Genomic DNA, 17894 nt, shown 5'->3' on the forward strand with positions numbered 1-17894 from the left:
GGAGACTGGATTTAATTTGACATTAAAATTCTGTGTAACAAATACACCCAATACACTAAACTGACAAGGAATATTAACATCATGTAGCAACAATCCAAGTTAAAGTCAAGCAAATCATAAACTGATAGATTTGTTAAATTCAATAAATTAGGATAGAGAGTTATGAAAGGGAAATACAAATTTGGGATCTGGCCAAGTTAATATTCTATGCTTTGATTCATTGACAACATCCTCTGTATGAAATCTTTGCCAAATCTGGTTCCATAAGGCATAAACAGGTTCATTGATATAATATAACACCAATTTGACCACAGGCGTTTGGCTCTATACATGTACATATATTCTCTGTATATATATATATATATGTAATACTGTGTCAAGGTCTATAACTCAGTCAGCCATATAACAAATATCCGATTTCAGTTAAGAATGATTATTAACAAACCGTATAAGATGTAACAATGGGAATACTCTTATCTTTAATTTGGTATGATACAATATATATCATTCTGTATAAATGTTACTTCTGAAACATCTGAAAATAGCCAGATATCAACGTCTTGAACACTCTGACTTCCTTCGATAAGCATGCCAGGACTCTAATGGGTGGCTCAAAAACGACCAAAAAAACGTGTTAATAGATCCCTGTTGTATGTAAATGACTTGATACAGATGACACTGCCTGTTGCACTATGGGTTGATGGTGGAGTATACAGGTGTAAACTCTTGATTTTTTCAGATTTTCTATGAAACAGAAACAAAATAAAGATCTGTATTTCAATAAGATTGCACTGATTTATTTTTTCTTCCAAACTTCAAACATTGCATTCAGAATAACCAATAGTCTTATTCTTCTTCATTGTGAACATTTTAAAAATATTCTGTTAAAAGATCATAGAACATACTGGTACTATGTGGACACTGTTCAATATAGCAGTAATGCAGAACTTGGTTATTAAGGTTTGGTTTGGTTTCATTGATTTAATGCCCAGGGTCATTTAAGGTTTACTGGTCAAGGAAAGCCAGAGTACCCAAGGAAAACCACCGACCAGAGGTATACCTGACAACTGCCCCACATGGGATTCAAACTCATGACCCAGAGGTGGAGGACTTGTGGTAATATATCAAGACATCTTCACCACTCAGCATCCGTGACCAGTAAGGTGTCTGCCTAGTACATGTAATTCTAAATCTTATGAGAACAATACAAAAAAATACAATCACATGCTGTTTCTTGGCAGAAAATAAAGTACTCGTTGATGTCTGATTAGTATCAAAGAAAACATAAGGGACATAACAAATTAATTTGCTGTCTTGGGTATAATGTCCTACAAATGATAAACATAAGATACTGCTTATTGCATGCATGAACACATTTATCATGATCTAAATTTCCATATAGAGTCTTGTAAGACACATCTGTAGTCCTGAGGAAAAAGCTGTTCACACCCGAAGAAAATGATACTGTTAACACTTCAGATGGGCACTCTGCCTCCACTTGATTGGTCTGTGAGGGAAGATGATGGTTTACAACACAGCCTGTATAGACACAAGGTTCCTCAGGATGACAGATGATGGCTTGGCCAGTGGTGGAGTCTACCAGTCTCACTGTATTTATACGAATGTTAAACTCAAGATGGACACTGTATCACCTATCAACACAGTAGGATGACTAGGCACAGTGAACACATATACTGTTTATTCTTTACATCATCTCGTCACCCTCCTCCACATGTTTTAAGTTCAGCACCTCGAATTGTCCTTTTCCTTTTGTCCCCGACACCACAACATCGTGTATCTCTCTGTAACAGCCTGGATCAACCAGTATCACCTGTCAAACAAACATAAATTATATAGCTTACTTCATGTTACAATAAACTCACAAATCAGCACATTGTAAACTCGTTAATGACGACAAAACAAGATTACACAAGAATATTATTATTATATCAATGTCGCGGTGTTTGAATTCACGGTGGATATAATATTGTATTATATTAGGTCTTAAAACTACATGCGCTGTGTATTGTCTGAATTTACATGTCCCTGTGTCATGTAATGTTCTGTACATGTAAATCTGTGTGTATGTAAGTTGTTATGATGACGTATGAGAGGTGAGTGAATGGATTGGTTGAGTGTATCACATTGACCCTGCATGACCCTGTCCTTGCACGTGCACGCCAACCCTGGTGGAAGCGTGTCCACACATTACATGGAAAATAGGCACCGACAGATACCACCTATAGCGGGAAGCCTGTGTGATTTACGGCCACAGTGCTGAAAGGTATGTTTATTAAATATATAACTAGAAATAAAGTAATTGACTTATTCTTCATTATGCAAAATAATTAATATACTTAATAGTTTTCTGTTATAACTTCTTTAAATAAATTGTCCATAAACCTTTAATATGTATAACAAAGGACCGCAGGTGGTCCGTTAGGTTCGGGTAAGGTATAGGGTCAAGTGATTGTAAACTAAATGTAATAACTCTGCAACTAAAATAGAATTTACTATAGATATATAATTAATAAATACCTGTATATGATATTTATTACTTTACAGTATAAATATATCATTATAGCCGGTACATTTATGTGTCCCTATGTATTGTCAGGTATTGTTCTTTTTATTTCAGGGTTATCTGTCTCCGTTTTGCGTATAATAAAACTATCAGCTGTTTACAGTTGTTAGAGTAGTTTATTTGCGAAGAGAACATATCCACACATTATCACTCTCGTGACATACAGGTTCAATAAAAATAAAATCATTGGCATGCTAACATATAAATTTTATTTATCTTAAGTTAAATGTATTTAAGTAAATGGTTATATACATGAACATTCAGTTTAAGCAATGTCATTGATACTTATGTAAAGAAATGGAAACAAGCTTTGAAAATCATTACCATTTCTAGATCATCATCAAATTCATCTTGTTCAACTGTTGTAGCAAGTTTCTTCACTTTTTCTCTAACTTTCTTTCCATCTTTTCCTTAAATAACATAAAAAACATAAATGCATGCCTACAAGCTCAAAAGCTGAACAAGCATATACGCAAAGCATACGTCAGTAAGGATTAGTATTGGTCTGACATAGTATCTTAGGTAACAAACTAGGTAGTTAGACATTGGTGTATACTGTAAACCAACTGATTTCCGTGGCCACTGAATTACCGTTTTTATGCCTAACAACTATTTTTACATGGTAACTGTATTCGACCCAATAAGCGCCCAGGGCGTTAAAAAAATTATAAAAATGAAAAGATTCTTACAAAGACGAAGCTAATACAGTTTGGATAGTTTAAGTCATTATTTACGCCCGGACAATTGAAATTGAGGAAAAGGGAGAGGGGCGCTAACAGGGACATGAGTGCTTATAGGATCGAATACAGTATTTAGATTTGTATGGTTCTAATATGCACCTGTATTATAATTTGATACATTTTAAGAGCAAGGATTTTTCACAATCTTTAATTGACTGAGAATTAAAAATCAAGTTGTTTTACAATAATTGATCATCACTTGGTTTCAAAAGATTTATCCAATCTGATAATCGGCAATTTTCTTTATTTACAATAATTTTCAATAATAACCTGACCAATAAACGATTACACTTTGAATTGATAATCGGATAAGCTGAGCTTCATCTATATACAAATAGTATAAAAGGCCATTGATGAATAATTTGCAAACAAATAAACTTTGGTATTACAGGTAAAATTTACCAGGAAATTGATATTATGTTGGTGACTTACCTGGGACAGTGATCTTAAGTTGCATGTGAGCTCTCTGTATGTTGATTGAGTCTGTTTCTGTCAGCTGTTTTATGACTTCTAAAGCCTAAAGCCATGAAGAAATTTACTGATACATGTACTGCATCAGGTTTACAATTATAATATTTTACAAAAATTACAACTTTCACTGAATATAAGAAAATTTGAAAGTATCACATTCTGTAGTTTTTTTAATTCTCCAGTTTGTTTAGTATTGATAAAGCTGAATATAACTAACTCATTGTAATGAATAATGAAATGGCATGCAAAATATGATAAAAAGACTCAGAAGGAGCAAATAACTCTGAACTTATTATTTACTAATTACCAGTATATCTAACAAGCAAGCCTACCTGTTGCTTTGTACTTCTTGTTGGTTTCACAGAGAAATGTATGTCCTTCATGGCTGTTTCTATGAGTGTCACTGGGTAGGGGCGATTTGTATCGGGGTTCACACATTTATCTGATACTATTGTAGCAATGTCTTTAAACATAGATTCTAACTGTGCATGGCGTTCCTTCTCTGACACTTGTAGCTCTCCTTTTGCAATAATCTAAAACACATAATGAAAGTTCAATAATCAAATGCAGAAAGTATGTCTCATTCGAGTTTCAACTTGAACTAAAATCAACATTTTCAAATGCTTTTAAAGAAGTAAAATTGAAAAAAAAACATGACAATGTTTCTATTTGTTTTGCAGAAGATTTACCTGTAAACAGATATCTGTCTGGTTGTCTGTACCAAAGATCTTTTTTAGTTCTGCAGTTTTGGCCATTTCTCCTTTAGAAACATTGGTGAAAACTGAGTGGGTTTGTAACACTTCATCAATATCTGTTTCCCTGCAAAATTAAATCATATTATCAGGTAAGAATACAAATTATAGCTGTTACATATCTTTTGAAGTAGAAAAATTATAGTGATTCTACTCTGAAAACTGACAGCTCTGGCTGAAACAAAATAAATTAACAAACTGACGAAGGGCAATAACTCTGTTATAGTTAAAAAGATGTCAAATATTCTCAACATATGCTCAATAAACCGCACGCATTCAGCTACTGTATCAGTAACCAAATGATATAAAATTTTAAACAGATTATCTGGAAACTAAACTTACACTTTATTTCTCCATGACACAACCTTGTTAGGGTAGCACGCTATCTCAAATCTCTTCCCTCCTTTCTTCAGTCTCACAACAGCGACGTTGGTTAGTCGTTTCTGACCTGTTGGCTGTTTCAGCGTCGCCATTTCGCTGACGATCCACACTAAATCTAAAGCTGATACAGTGTGTCTGATTCTACAACTATGTCACAAAGAATGGATGTCGACGACACGAAATAAAACGCGAAATAATGAAATACTGCATCTACAACAAACCGATGAAGCAACACCGGAAGTTACAGCAAGACTACTATTTGTGGTTTCCGTTTTAGAAGAGTTCTGACTGTCAGTGCGCACAGGAGGAGGATGTTTTGATATATTTGTTTGAACAACCTGTTGAAAGATGCTGAGAAGAGTGAGGATTTTACTGCATTTTTGTCGGTGCTATGGATCTGCAGATCTCGGTTAGGATAAAATGACTGACACGAAACCACCAGTATCCATCCATGAGTTAATACAGGTAAAGGATCTCCAGATACTTCAGTAGCAGTCATCTAACGTTATCTCAGGCTCTCAGCTGTCAATGTCAGTACAGTAGCACCTGTCCAGTTCACATGGTCACTGTTAAAGAGGTCCATTGCTTGATCTGAATAACAGTATTTCCCTGACATTGACAACAATTTGTATATTTTAAATGAAATGTATGATTAATCTGTTCATTATTTATCTAATTAAGTTTTTGTCATTTTATGCAGCTTCTTCTTTTAATTTTAGATGCACTGATTACATTGAATCTACACTAAACCTTACACATCACACATATTCGATTCTAAATATACATATTACATATTTGATTATTATAATGTAATTATTACAAACACTAGCTTTGAAATTGTTTTGTTTTTTTCGTCTTTTCATTTTTTTTTTATTTATCAACTTTTTTATTTCTTAAAGAAAAAAAAAATGAAAAAAAATGCCAGACAGGGTACTTAAGTGATAACAAATGACATTTGATCTTAGAAATAAGTGCTATGGCCAGTAGTTCAGAAAATCATTTATGAAAACAATGAAAGAGATGACTGTATAATTTGCTTTAGTGGCAATTAACATCTTGTTAATTCATTGAAAGATGACTATAGAATTGATAATTTGGAAGTCCATGACATGCAAATAGGGAATAAAACTGACAAAAAATAGTATTGAGAAAGAAAATGAAAATAAAAACATTAATTTCGTTTTTAAGCATCACATATAGATAAATAAGCATACTGTTATAAGGATTCACTGATAAAGATATTGTAATTTAGGTGTTCTGAGTGATATTCTGGTAATTGATTCATCTATCAAAATGACTGTAAGTCACACATTATAGGAGTGTGTTAATTCATGTACTATATTGTAGATTAAGACTTATATTAGACTGATACAGGTGATTCATTTGTTTTTGATGCTGTGAAACAGCTTTCTTAGGTACGCTTGGCAAGCCTGTGCACATCAAAACAATGAAACCACTCCACGATGAATATTAAAAGTTGTTCTGTTCATTTTACATAATACTTGATGGTATGAAAAATAAAACCCCAATATTCAAAACCACAGACATTGAATTTGTACATACATATACACCATGAATGGAGTGTTTTTAGTGTTCAGTTGGGACTCTATGATATTGGTATTACTCCGAGATACTAGTCTCTCGAAAATCACGAACAACGCCTTCTTCGCTGTCTTCCTCCGCAACAGATTTTCGGTGGATTTTGGATTGTGTATGTTTATTTAAATTTGACGTAATTCATGCTACTAATCGATTATTGTAATCAAATGTTAGGAAGGTTACTACAAAAGAAAGTTCTTATAACGCTTATAAAGTTTTTTGTGTTGGTTGCATTGACGAACTATATCCGATGGTATTATTGCACAGTAAAGGTTAATAGTTTTGAGTATGCGTTTCCTCTCTTGATCTGTCACTGGGAGTTGTGTCTTTTATTTATCAACAACTGCGTTATATTGAAAGGAGAAAGGTACAAAATTTATCAACGTAAACTTACAAAATATAATGATAATTTAGACCTATATATGTACACAAAATATAATGATAATTTAGACCTATATATGTACGAGCATTTTAAAGTGACAAATAAACTTATATTGCTGTGTAATGTACGGTAGCCTTATGAAGACTTGCTAAAGTCCGATGTATTGCATGAAGTTTTCTTGATGTTAGCGTTCTTATGAATTCAAAAGACATTTGAGTATTATAAGTAACCAAATAATGTACCTTTCACTTGGCAAAAGTATATGGCCATGTTTTATTATGAGTCAAAAGTCGGCAAAGCACAACTCTCGGTATTAAACGATGATATCTCCCCAACTTACTGTTTGGCTTACGAAGACTTGCTAAAGTCCGGTACATTACATGAAGTTTTCTTGATGTTAACGGCTAGCGATCTTGTGAATTTAAAAGAACTCCGAGTGATATAGTAATGAAATAATGTACCTTTTATTTGGCAAAAGTATCTGGCCATGACTTATTAGTCAAAAGTCGTCAAAGCAACCCATGTAGGTTTTCTAAAAAGGAAACCAAAACATGTCCGGAAATGGTAATATTGTTTACTTATTATTTTTTGTTTTTGAAGAGACATTGATGAAATTGATAATTAAGTAATTAAAAAGAATCATAAAAAATGATACTCAGGTTCTGAACTGTTTCATTGGTGTCGAAATTGTTATTTCAGAAATAATTTTATTTAGATATGAAATTTATTACAGTTATTTCAGAAATATGAGTTATTCAACTTATTGTTCTTGAAAAACTTCAAATATCATAAAATAAATACGGTATACCGTAAATATATTTTGTTAAACTCCAAAATTCAACACTGCGCACTTAAAGTGTACTAAATTCAATATTTAAATGAAAAACCAATTTCTTTATCATTTGGTTTGAATCCTTCAATCACAGCATCTATGAGTGGCCTTGGCACTTTGATTTCATGTAAACAAGAAATCAGTGCATAATTGATGCATACAAATCTATTGGATTATTTTAATTATTTAATTCTCTATTTGCTTAAAAAAATATGAACAGACATTAAGTAGCCATTTGTAGTATATCTAACAGATATTGTTGACTTAATTTCCTGTAGTCTTGTTAAATGTACTCTTTATCAAATGTGTCTGTTACAGCTGGCCCATATTGGTATCCCTGGTGACCAGGTAACATGGTCCAGGGTGACCATGACATCAGACCGATGGATAGCCATCCGCCATAGCAACAAGGAGGATAAGGAAGCTATGGTAAGTGGTAGTTATAACTTATAGGGAAAAAACTACAGTACAAGTCTAAAGGAAATATGGTATACCACAGTACAAGTCTAAAGGAAATATGATATATCTGATGATCTCTTATAGATCTGTAGGGTATGATATCTGACACTGCTCAAATCACCTTTGAATGCATGCATTGACGATCTTTTAATTCTGCATTAAATGCAGAGTTAAGTATCCTTGTGAGAGGGTTTTATTCGTTACTTAACCAAAATACATCATGTTTATGTTTTTGCAAATATAATTGCAGGAATATTTTTTTCTCTATTTAATACTATAATGAATTTTACTTATCCCTGTTTTGATTGATAGAATATTGCTTTTAAACATTTGTTGTATGAGTCATTAGGGTACATGTGCTGTACATGGCAGTTTTGTTGTTTCATCCTCAACAAAACCTTCATAAAATCATATGATATATATTCTTCTATTTGATATAATGACAGATGTTGCTATGTATTGTCATGAGGTCATATAAGTATGATAGATAACTCTTATTGATTCTATCGTAGATAATCCTGTTTTTTGTCTTGCCTTTGATGATAGTCTACATAGGCTAACGTGTTGCTTTTCTGGAGACAACAAGAAAATGTGTCCTGTTTATATTTCGTAACAGACTTGCAAACATGACTTTCAAAGTGGGAGTTCTTGTGTTGATATTGATCTGTGCGGCACACAAATCCTTCTTATACAAATATTCTATAGGTTACTGTGCTCTAGTAGTTCATAATATTTAACCCGAGGTGGCGGTAATCAACAAATATTATATTGTACGAAGCTGAATGCAATATAATATTTGTTGATTACTACCACCGAGTAACCCATGGAATATTTGTATTATTACATAATCACCAATTTTTCAGTTGAATATTTTTATAAACGAATACGACAATAACTAAACAAGATCATCAACACTGTACCGTACTGAAAAAACTTCAAATCCTATGGAAGATTGACGTATAGCCTACGTACTTCACATTGCAACTCTTGTTTGGATGTCTTATTGTCTTCTTTTACGTTATTAGACCTGCACGCAGCCTTTAATCTACTACATTCGTCATGTCCGTCCTCTACTCAATAAACGTCTACATGACGTGCTTGATTCGAGATCTATCATAGTGTGAAATTGAGTCTTAATTTTTGTGACGTCATAATAAGGTAACTCACTTTTACGTGCGATTCCTCAGAAGTTTCTACAAAACAACAGACAACAACAGAGAGGTGTTTCTAACGCCGTGCAATATAACATCTTGAACCATGTAATATAACATTTCCATATGGAAGCGTGCAATATAGCTTCGAACTGTGCAATATAACAAGGTTTTATTGAAAGGTCGAGATAATAGCTGAAAATATTATATCTCTTAATATATAAATTGATGTAAATAAATTATGGAATAAATATGTATATCAGTTACATGTCAAACAAGCTGACAGCACTTAATCATTACGTCATGTTAATTCAAAATATTGATTTCAATCAATTAAAATCAGTTCAAAATATCATCCATGGTAAGTTTTATCAAAAGGAAACATGCTAGGTTACACATTTCATATACTTATTACTGGGTTCGAGCTAGGTTACACATTTCATATACCTATTACTGTTTTCAAACCCAATAGGCACCCAGTGTGCCCATTTAATTAACAAGAAGGATGGGACCAAACTTGGACTACCTAATGTATACCCTTTCACAAAAATGTTGCTCACTCTTGTATCAAAAAAGGATTCTAAAATCCAATAATAGTTGTAATTGATTTGGCAGTGATATATATTTTATTTGGTAAACATGAATTGCCAAAAGCTGTACTCTGAATATAATGCACCTTCTATAAATGATAGCAAATACAAATATATATATATATATATGCATATGAGAATCTGCTAGTCCATGTTTTAGAGTAAGCCGCCTTCCATTTCCTGGCACCACTAGACGTCTATTTATAGTGTGTGTATATATAGCTAATTAGGTTTATGGTAGGTATTAATTTATCTGTTTGAAGTTTTATCTGTATAAATGTAAGAGAGGGATTCAGGTTCATAGATTGATGTTGATGATGAGCACTAAAATAGCCTGTGTCTACATGTACAAAACAATGTACATTTGTATAAATGTAGTCTGGTATCGCTACCACCCTCTACCATTATTGCTCGTCTGCTGTACTTTGTTGTGCTGCATGCATGCCAAGAAACTGTGATTTTTCAAGACCCATCTATATAAATAATTATTTCAAAGTTTTATAACCTTTGATAAGTGAACAAAAACACATGTTTCAATGAAATTGCAATTTAATGGCACTTCCTTTGAATAAAATTCAGATCAGAAATTGAACCTTCTGATTCTGAAACGATGAACTTGAAATAGTGTCTACAAATAGAAGTTAATATAAAGTCAAGTGGCCAATGAATTTCCTCCAACATTCTTTAACTTTCACCTTTGGGTCACATGTTAAATTGTCGTTCTCAAAGTCCTACGGATATTCTACAACATATTTACAACACTCATATGATCACCTTTGGGTCACATGTTAAATTGTCGTTCTCAAAGTCCTACGGATATTCTACAACATATTTACAACACTCATATGATCACCTTTGGGTCACATGTTAAATTGTCGTTCTCAAAGTCCTACGGATATTCTACAACATATTTTCAATACTCATATGATCACCTTTGGGTCACATGTTAAATTGTCGTTCTCAAAGTCCTACGGATATTCTACAACATATTTTCAATACTCATATGATCACCTTTGGGTCACAAATTTCTAAATCTTGACCATAGACTTGAAGTACATACATCACTTAAGTGTAATTAACCAACAACAGAACATTCATGCAGTGGTTTGAGAGTGGAATAACAATGTATTGTGTTAATCATGTTTAACTTAATTAGTCATATCACAGGTACAGATGGACGATAACAAGGACATCAATATAATTTGAGTTTCTAGATTCAAAGACTGAAGCAACAATGTATCTGATTACAGACTATCATTTTTTATAACATTTTGGAAAATGTAGTTTTCAGAATAAGGGGATTTTTATTTGATCTGAGTAGGAATTATTGAGATAAAGAAATGATTTATCGAACTTATTTATAAGGCCTCACAGAAATTCTTCTGTGTAAAATCCCGGAGGGTTGTCGACTGATTCATCATATGCTCCTGACTATTCACACTTCACTCGACAGGTAATAGGATAGGACAGCAGGAGTTACATTTTACAGCCTCAATCAATAGCCAGCCACCAATATGTTAGGTCGGTCTGACACAAACATTGATTAAACCTCATCATTTAGACCATGATTTCTCTGATAAGTAACTGACAGGTTAGAAAGTGGGTTCCATTTCTAATTTCAAATTATCAAGAAGGATGATTTAATAATAATAATGTCAACACAGTGACACATTCGGAATTAAAATTATGTAATCATTCTTTATTTGCACATTACAGAGTTATCTGCCCTTACAGGTATAATGATTGTTACATCATGTATTTGCGATCCTAACATCATACTATTCAGAGAAAACAACATGAATTTCACTCAAAAAATATTGACGTCACAATTGATACCTACCCCCAAGGGAGGTAACTCTGTCATATACAAAGACGGAAATATGCGACCTGATATCAATAAAATTCTACCTATATTCAGTGGTTGACATGGCCAAATGGTTTTCACTATCCTTTCACATCTACTCTGGTTTGCAAGTTCAAAATTATCCATGTGGGTTTGCTGTGGCGTGCTAGCAATAGATAAAAGATTTTCCTTTTATCACAAATTTTTCGTTTCATCAAATTTTCCCGTCATACCAGCAGTAATGAAAATGATCACTGATGGATTAGGTTAAATAAATATAAACTTTATTAATATACATCAAATGTGAAACAATTTATACTGCTATACAAATCACTTTCAATGGCCCAGATAAAAGTGTGTGATGGGTCTTAGAGTGGGAGGAAACTGGAGTGCCCAGAGAAAACCAACCTTTTCATGTCCGTGGCGGAAATCTAACCCAACTGGCTAGGTGAATGACAAGTGGCTTAACCACTACACCACCCGATCTAGTTTTATTTTGCTTCAAGCAATTATGGTAAAAGTGGGGTGAAACGTCTCTAATCTATCTTCGCCATCCCATACATGTATAGGTAGAGCTGGGGTGAATCGTCTCTAATCTCTCTATGCCATCCCATACATGTATAGGTAGAGCTGGGGTGAATCGTCTCTAATCTCTCTATGCCATCCCATACATGTATAGGTAGAGCTGGGGTGAATCGTCTCTAATCTCTCTACGCCATCCCATACATGTATAGGTAGAGCTGGGGTGAATCGTCTCTAATCTCTCTATGCCATCCCATACATGTATAGGTAGAGCTGGGTGAATCGTCTCTAATCTCTCTACGCCATCCCATACATGTATAGGTAGAGCTGGGGTGAATTGTCTCTAATTTCTCTACGCCATCCCATACATGTATAGGTTAAGAGTTCAGTGTTACCACTGTTTGATTACAGACACAGACATTTGTAATGCTATCCCATTTAGGTTTTCCTAGACTTTTTGTAATGTTTTAAGGGTATCACATTGTCTATATAACGAGTGAAATTAATTCTTTTGCAATTAGTTTGAGGTCAAATCATAAAATAACTGTACTAATCGCCCAATAAGGTTAGATAGTTATTGTACTGTGGTTATGATGAAACATCTGACAAGTTTTCTGGAGTATAAATGCTATCAGATATTGTAGGTTTATGAAGTTATTTTAAAATTAGTCCTTCTGTTTGGGAACTTGGTTGACTAAATTTGCTTCTTGCTTTAAAATGAATAGTTCAGCACTGATATCTTGCATCATTGTCATAAGAGTGATCCAAGACTAACCCCCAGTATATTATCTATAGGATTTAAGTAGGATTAGCCTGAACATTGATCACCAGTACTTTACATGTATAGGGCACTACCACCCTATCACTGATTAGTATGGGGTTCCATTAGCCAAGCCATGATCATGAGACTCCTTGATTTCTGTCTACAATGTATCATACCCCAGTAAATAATATATCTTAGTTCAGCCACAGTCATTCCTTCATCAATACTTCAATCTATACACCAGCAGTATAAAGCTAGCTGTCTCCAGACTGACTGATAATCTGCCTATATAATTAATTGTAGAAGTCAGGTTTTCCATCACTAGTTCTGAAAATGACGCAATTTATGTATGATATGAACTCAACTGGCCCCAGACTATTTAGTTCTAAGATAAGCTGTCTGTAGAATTGCATTAGGATAGTCACAATATTCATCATTGATTCTCAATCTAAATACCAATGGTAAATTATACATTTGTAACCTCGTCCCAGACTTGATCCTGGGATGCTGTGAATCTGCTGTCTATTAAACATTCTATACCAATGATATATCATAATAGTAATATTGCTGGTAAAAATTTTGTGATAACATTAGGATCCAAAGTTATCCACAACTTACAAACGAGGAATTAACTCAGAGAGACCTAGGTCACCGGGCAAGGTCCAATTTTGAAATCTTTTCTGATTGACATTATTTCTGATTACATTGTACATGTGGAGCAAAATTGCTCAAGAATTATGCAGAGACTCAATTGACCATAGGTCAGTTACAAATTCAATGAGTCAGAGGTTAGGGCTATTGTTTTAGAGCTCAAAGTAACTTGGTCACTATCTTTATAGGTCAAGGTCAATGTTGCCTCTTTCCTGGTGCATCTTTTTATGACTTCATGAAGTGTCGGAATCAAAGTTGTTTTGAATTAAGATAGGAGCCAACTGACCATAGGTAGCAGAAAACAGTAGATTTGGACAATCTATGAAATTAAGGCGCACGCCTTAGAAATATAGATATAGTCATTTAACTGTAAAAAATACCTGTACAAAAGTATATATATTATTAATCAGCACAACTTTTGCAATTACAATTTGATATTTTGATGCAGATTTGGCCATATTCTGCGCTTATTCATGCATGAGAATACCATGGTAACAACAAAAAAATACCTGAAAAATTGCAAAATATCATGATTTTTAGCCCAAAATTGCAGAAAATTGTACTCAATTTTTTTCTTAAGACCTACCTCAAATTGAGCACTTCTATCACAATGGCAAAATAAGCTAATTCATTTCATAGGTCGATTAGGTGGATTTTTCAATATTTTTGCCTAAACCCGCGCCATGGATTTTCCTTCAAGTAAAGCTAGCATTTCCGGTCAAGACGCACTTCCGGAGGAGCCCAGAATTGTAATCTCTAACCCATTTTTGTTATGTTTATTTTTGAAAAAAATGAAACTTATATCAAACCCTCCATATTGGATGTACCAATTTCAGAATATATTTGATTTTTAATTGTTTATGCATGGCTCAAAACAGGGGCTCCCCACTTAATAAAAATATAGACCGTGGCCAGGCTGTTCTTCTCTGGTTTGCTACCTTATACACCAAGTTATAACTTTCTAAGCTTCTCGAAAACCCAAATATTGTCTTGAACATGATGCGACGAACAAAATGACATATCCGGTTAACGCGTATCTTTAATAGTCACCGAGTACTGCCAATTTCCCTGAATGGTACATTTTGATTGATTTTCCTCTCAAACAAGCAACAAGGGGAGGTAATTTTAAAAATTAAAAGTCCTATAACTCTGTCATTTACTGAAATAAAATGGATTTGAATATTGAATGTGTTATTTTGAGATTCTCTCTATGACATGCAGTGGAAAAAACAAGGATTTCATCAATATTGACCCTGCTGTATGACGTCATAATTACTATGACGTCATCAGTAACCATGACATTATCAGTGTGTATCTATGACGTCATAAATACTCAATGACGTCAAAAATAAGGTCAGAAACCCTTCTTATACTGTTGCTCTGCAACAGATAAACTGATTCTGATATCTAAATAATGACATGACATCAAGGATTTGGAAATTTCATGTATATGACATTATGGTTTTGTATTCTTACCCTGGAAATAAGCATTTTCATGAATAATCTGTAAAAGTCTCCGCCACCCCTATTTTATCAAAAATAGACTGTTTTTCCTCATATAATTAAGAAATTGGTAATAATAGACAATACCGGCCTTGCCGCACACTCAATTTTGGACAAATACATGCATTTTTGAGATCAAGACAAGTTAAATAGTGTTTTTACAGAAAAAATCACAAAATAACACTATTGCTCTAAGTTTCCATGGATACCGGGCAATAAATCAAGTTAAAATAATCAGAATTCATGCAATATGGGTTGTATAACATCCAATAAGTTATAATGAGTTAGTTTTCAAACAAATGAAAGCAAAATGAATTTTAGCCAAATTATTTAACAATAAGCATGTATACATGCCATGAAAATGAGCAAATAAGCCAATTACCTCCCCTTACCCATCCCATGTGAAAATCATGATTTCTCCCTGTCTATGACCTGTTTTCTTGAGGTTCCCAGCTATAATGAACAGAGGCGCTGCTTATTTACAACTGACAATGCACTTCCTTCGAAAATCTCTTTTTCCATGCAGTATAAGGTAGCAGAAAACAGTAGATTTGGACAATCTATGAAATTAAGGCGCACGCCTTAGAAATATAGATATAGTCATTTAACTGTAAAAAATACCTGTACAAAAGTATATATATTATTAATCAGCACAACTTTTGCAATTACAATTTGATATTTTGATGCAGATTTGGCCATATTCTGCGCTTATTCATGCATGAGAATACCATGGTAACAACAAAAAAATACCTGAAAAATTGCAAAATATCATGATTTTTAGCCCAAAATTGCAGAAAATTGTACTCAATTTTTTTCTTAAGACCTACCTCAAATTGAGCACTTCTATCACAATGGCAAAATAAGCTAATTCATTTCATAGGTCGATTAGGTGGATTTTTCAATATTTTTGCCTAAACCCGCACCATGGATTTTCCTTCAAGTAAAGCTAGCATTTCCGGTCAAGACGCACTTCCGGAGGAGCCCAGAATTGTAATCTCTAACCCATTTTTGTTATGTTTATTTTTGAAAAAAATGAAACTTATATCAAACCCTCCATATTGGATGTACCAATTTCAGAATATATTTGATTTTTAATTGTTTATGCATGGCTCAAAACAGGGGCTCCCCACTTAATAAAAATATAGACCGTGGCCAGGCTGTTCTTCTCTGGTTTGCTACCATAGTTCAATGACATCTGGCCGTCGTTAGAGGACAAGGCTATTTGGCCAACATCCTAATGAATTTTATCATTTCTATCATTTTTATGGACATTTTCTAGTCATTTCTGTTGCCTTGAGTCAAATATTTCAATATAATTGGCATTATTGTGTATTATAGTAGAGAATTGCTTGTGGTTGAGTCTGATACTATGGTGTGGGCCGACCCAGCCGACTTTTCAGAAGTCTAGTTACATTAGCTGGTGCCAGACTCTTAGGTCCATGTTAGTGTTTACAGGAGGGTTCCCTGGTAGAGCATTACATTAAGGACCATAACGTTCTAACACAATACTCTGTGTACTGTTAGGAAGTCTATTGTTGCAGGAAGTTTTAACACCAAGTGAAATTGGATTTCCTTTTTGGTTTTGTTTCCTGGGAATAACAGTAATAATGGGATAGCTGATGAATGGGCCTTATACTGTTGCTGTAATGTATTACTGTGATGTAATTACAGAGTTACGGAACAGATACCGTATTTTAACCACTAAGCACCCTTGTCCCTATAACTGCCATTCTTCCTTTTAAAAGCCTCAATTTCACTTCAAATTCATTGCAAAAATATGACAACCAAGTTTCTTTTTTTGATTTCTTTGACAATTGATTTCTTTGACAATTGATTTATGGCTTACTTTGTGCTATGATTTTGTGAAAGGAAAAATGAGTTGTCTTGGTAAATGACTATCCTATCTGTATCTGTATAATGTTCATTTTGACCCTTAATATCCATGATATCAGAGTTTCACCCCATTTTTGAAACAGAAAGGGAACTGATAATCGATCAGTTTTGAACATACAATGGTAAAATATGTCTCAGACAATTATATGTCCAAAACTGACCAATCTGTAATTATAAAAATAAACTCGTGATATAGATGTTTAAATAGTTGTAGGAAAGTTAAATTACATGATTTGTATCTAAGTTAAATGACAAGGCAGTGGTCAGAATTTCCTGTTACACTGACTAGCCCGGTAATTATACACTATTTACTTCCCCCACTACGGGGTGTGGTGTACAGGAAATCCTGGGCAGGCTGCAGCAATATGTTGATGTCACTGTCAATTTATATATAATTATCAAAAACTAGACATGGGTTTTAGAATTTATTGATACCTAATTCTGTTTGTTTAAATAAGGAAATATATACAAGGCAAATATGTGGAATAAAACTTTGTTGATGTATTGAATATGTTTATTTTATCAATCACAATCAAAGGATTGCTTTTCCCGATCAGACATAAAAAAAAACCAATGCTGCCAGTTGCTGATCAACATTTAATCTGTCTCCCTTCAAGTATTTCCGTAAATATCAATTAATTATTACTGCCTATTTAATGGTTTTTGAAAATTGTCAAAAAAAGGTTTGAATTTTATAATAATCTTTAAAAACACTTAAGACTATTACCTGTAACTGTCCTATATATTATCTTACTGTATTATATGTAACTTGTACTAC

General features: G+C 33.6%; 2 protein-coding genes across 3 annotated transcripts in view; one reads left to right on the plus strand and one right to left on the minus strand.

The window, feature by feature from the left end:
• Window positions 1-775: 775 nt before the first annotated feature.
• Window positions 776-5022, minus strand: LOC138332302 (ribosome maturation protein SBDS-like). Its single transcript, XM_069280341.1, has 6 exons — window positions 4890-5022; window positions 4485-4614; window positions 4128-4328; window positions 3757-3841; window positions 2909-2994; window positions 776-1831 (listed from the first exon to the last, which is right to left on the minus strand). Exons 1-6 carry the CDS (start codon window positions 5018-5020, stop codon window positions 1706-1708), a joined length of 759 nt encoding a protein of 252 aa, XP_069136442.1. The 5' UTR covers window positions 5021-5022; the 3' UTR covers window positions 776-1705.
• A 230-nt stretch (window positions 5023-5252) lies between these two features.
• Window positions 5253-17894, plus strand: part of LOC138332301 (clathrin heavy chain-like) — a 30283-nt gene continuing 17641 nt past the window's right edge. For both annotated transcript variants that reach the window (XM_069280339.1, XM_069280340.1), the window contains exons 1-2: window positions 5253-5393; window positions 8060-8170. In XM_069280339.1, coding sequence (XP_069136440.1) covers window positions 5349-5393; window positions 8060-8170 — 156 coding nt within the window. In that variant the 5' untranslated portion in view covers window positions 5253-5348. The remainder of the gene's footprint in view (window positions 5394-8059; window positions 8171-17894) is intronic.

The sequence above is a fragment of the Argopecten irradians genome, chromosome 9 (assembly GCF_041381155.1).
Source record: "Argopecten irradians isolate NY chromosome 9, Ai_NY, whole genome shotgun sequence".
NCBI classification, from domain to species: domain Eukaryota; kingdom Metazoa; phylum Mollusca; class Bivalvia; order Pectinida; family Pectinidae; genus Argopecten; species Argopecten irradians.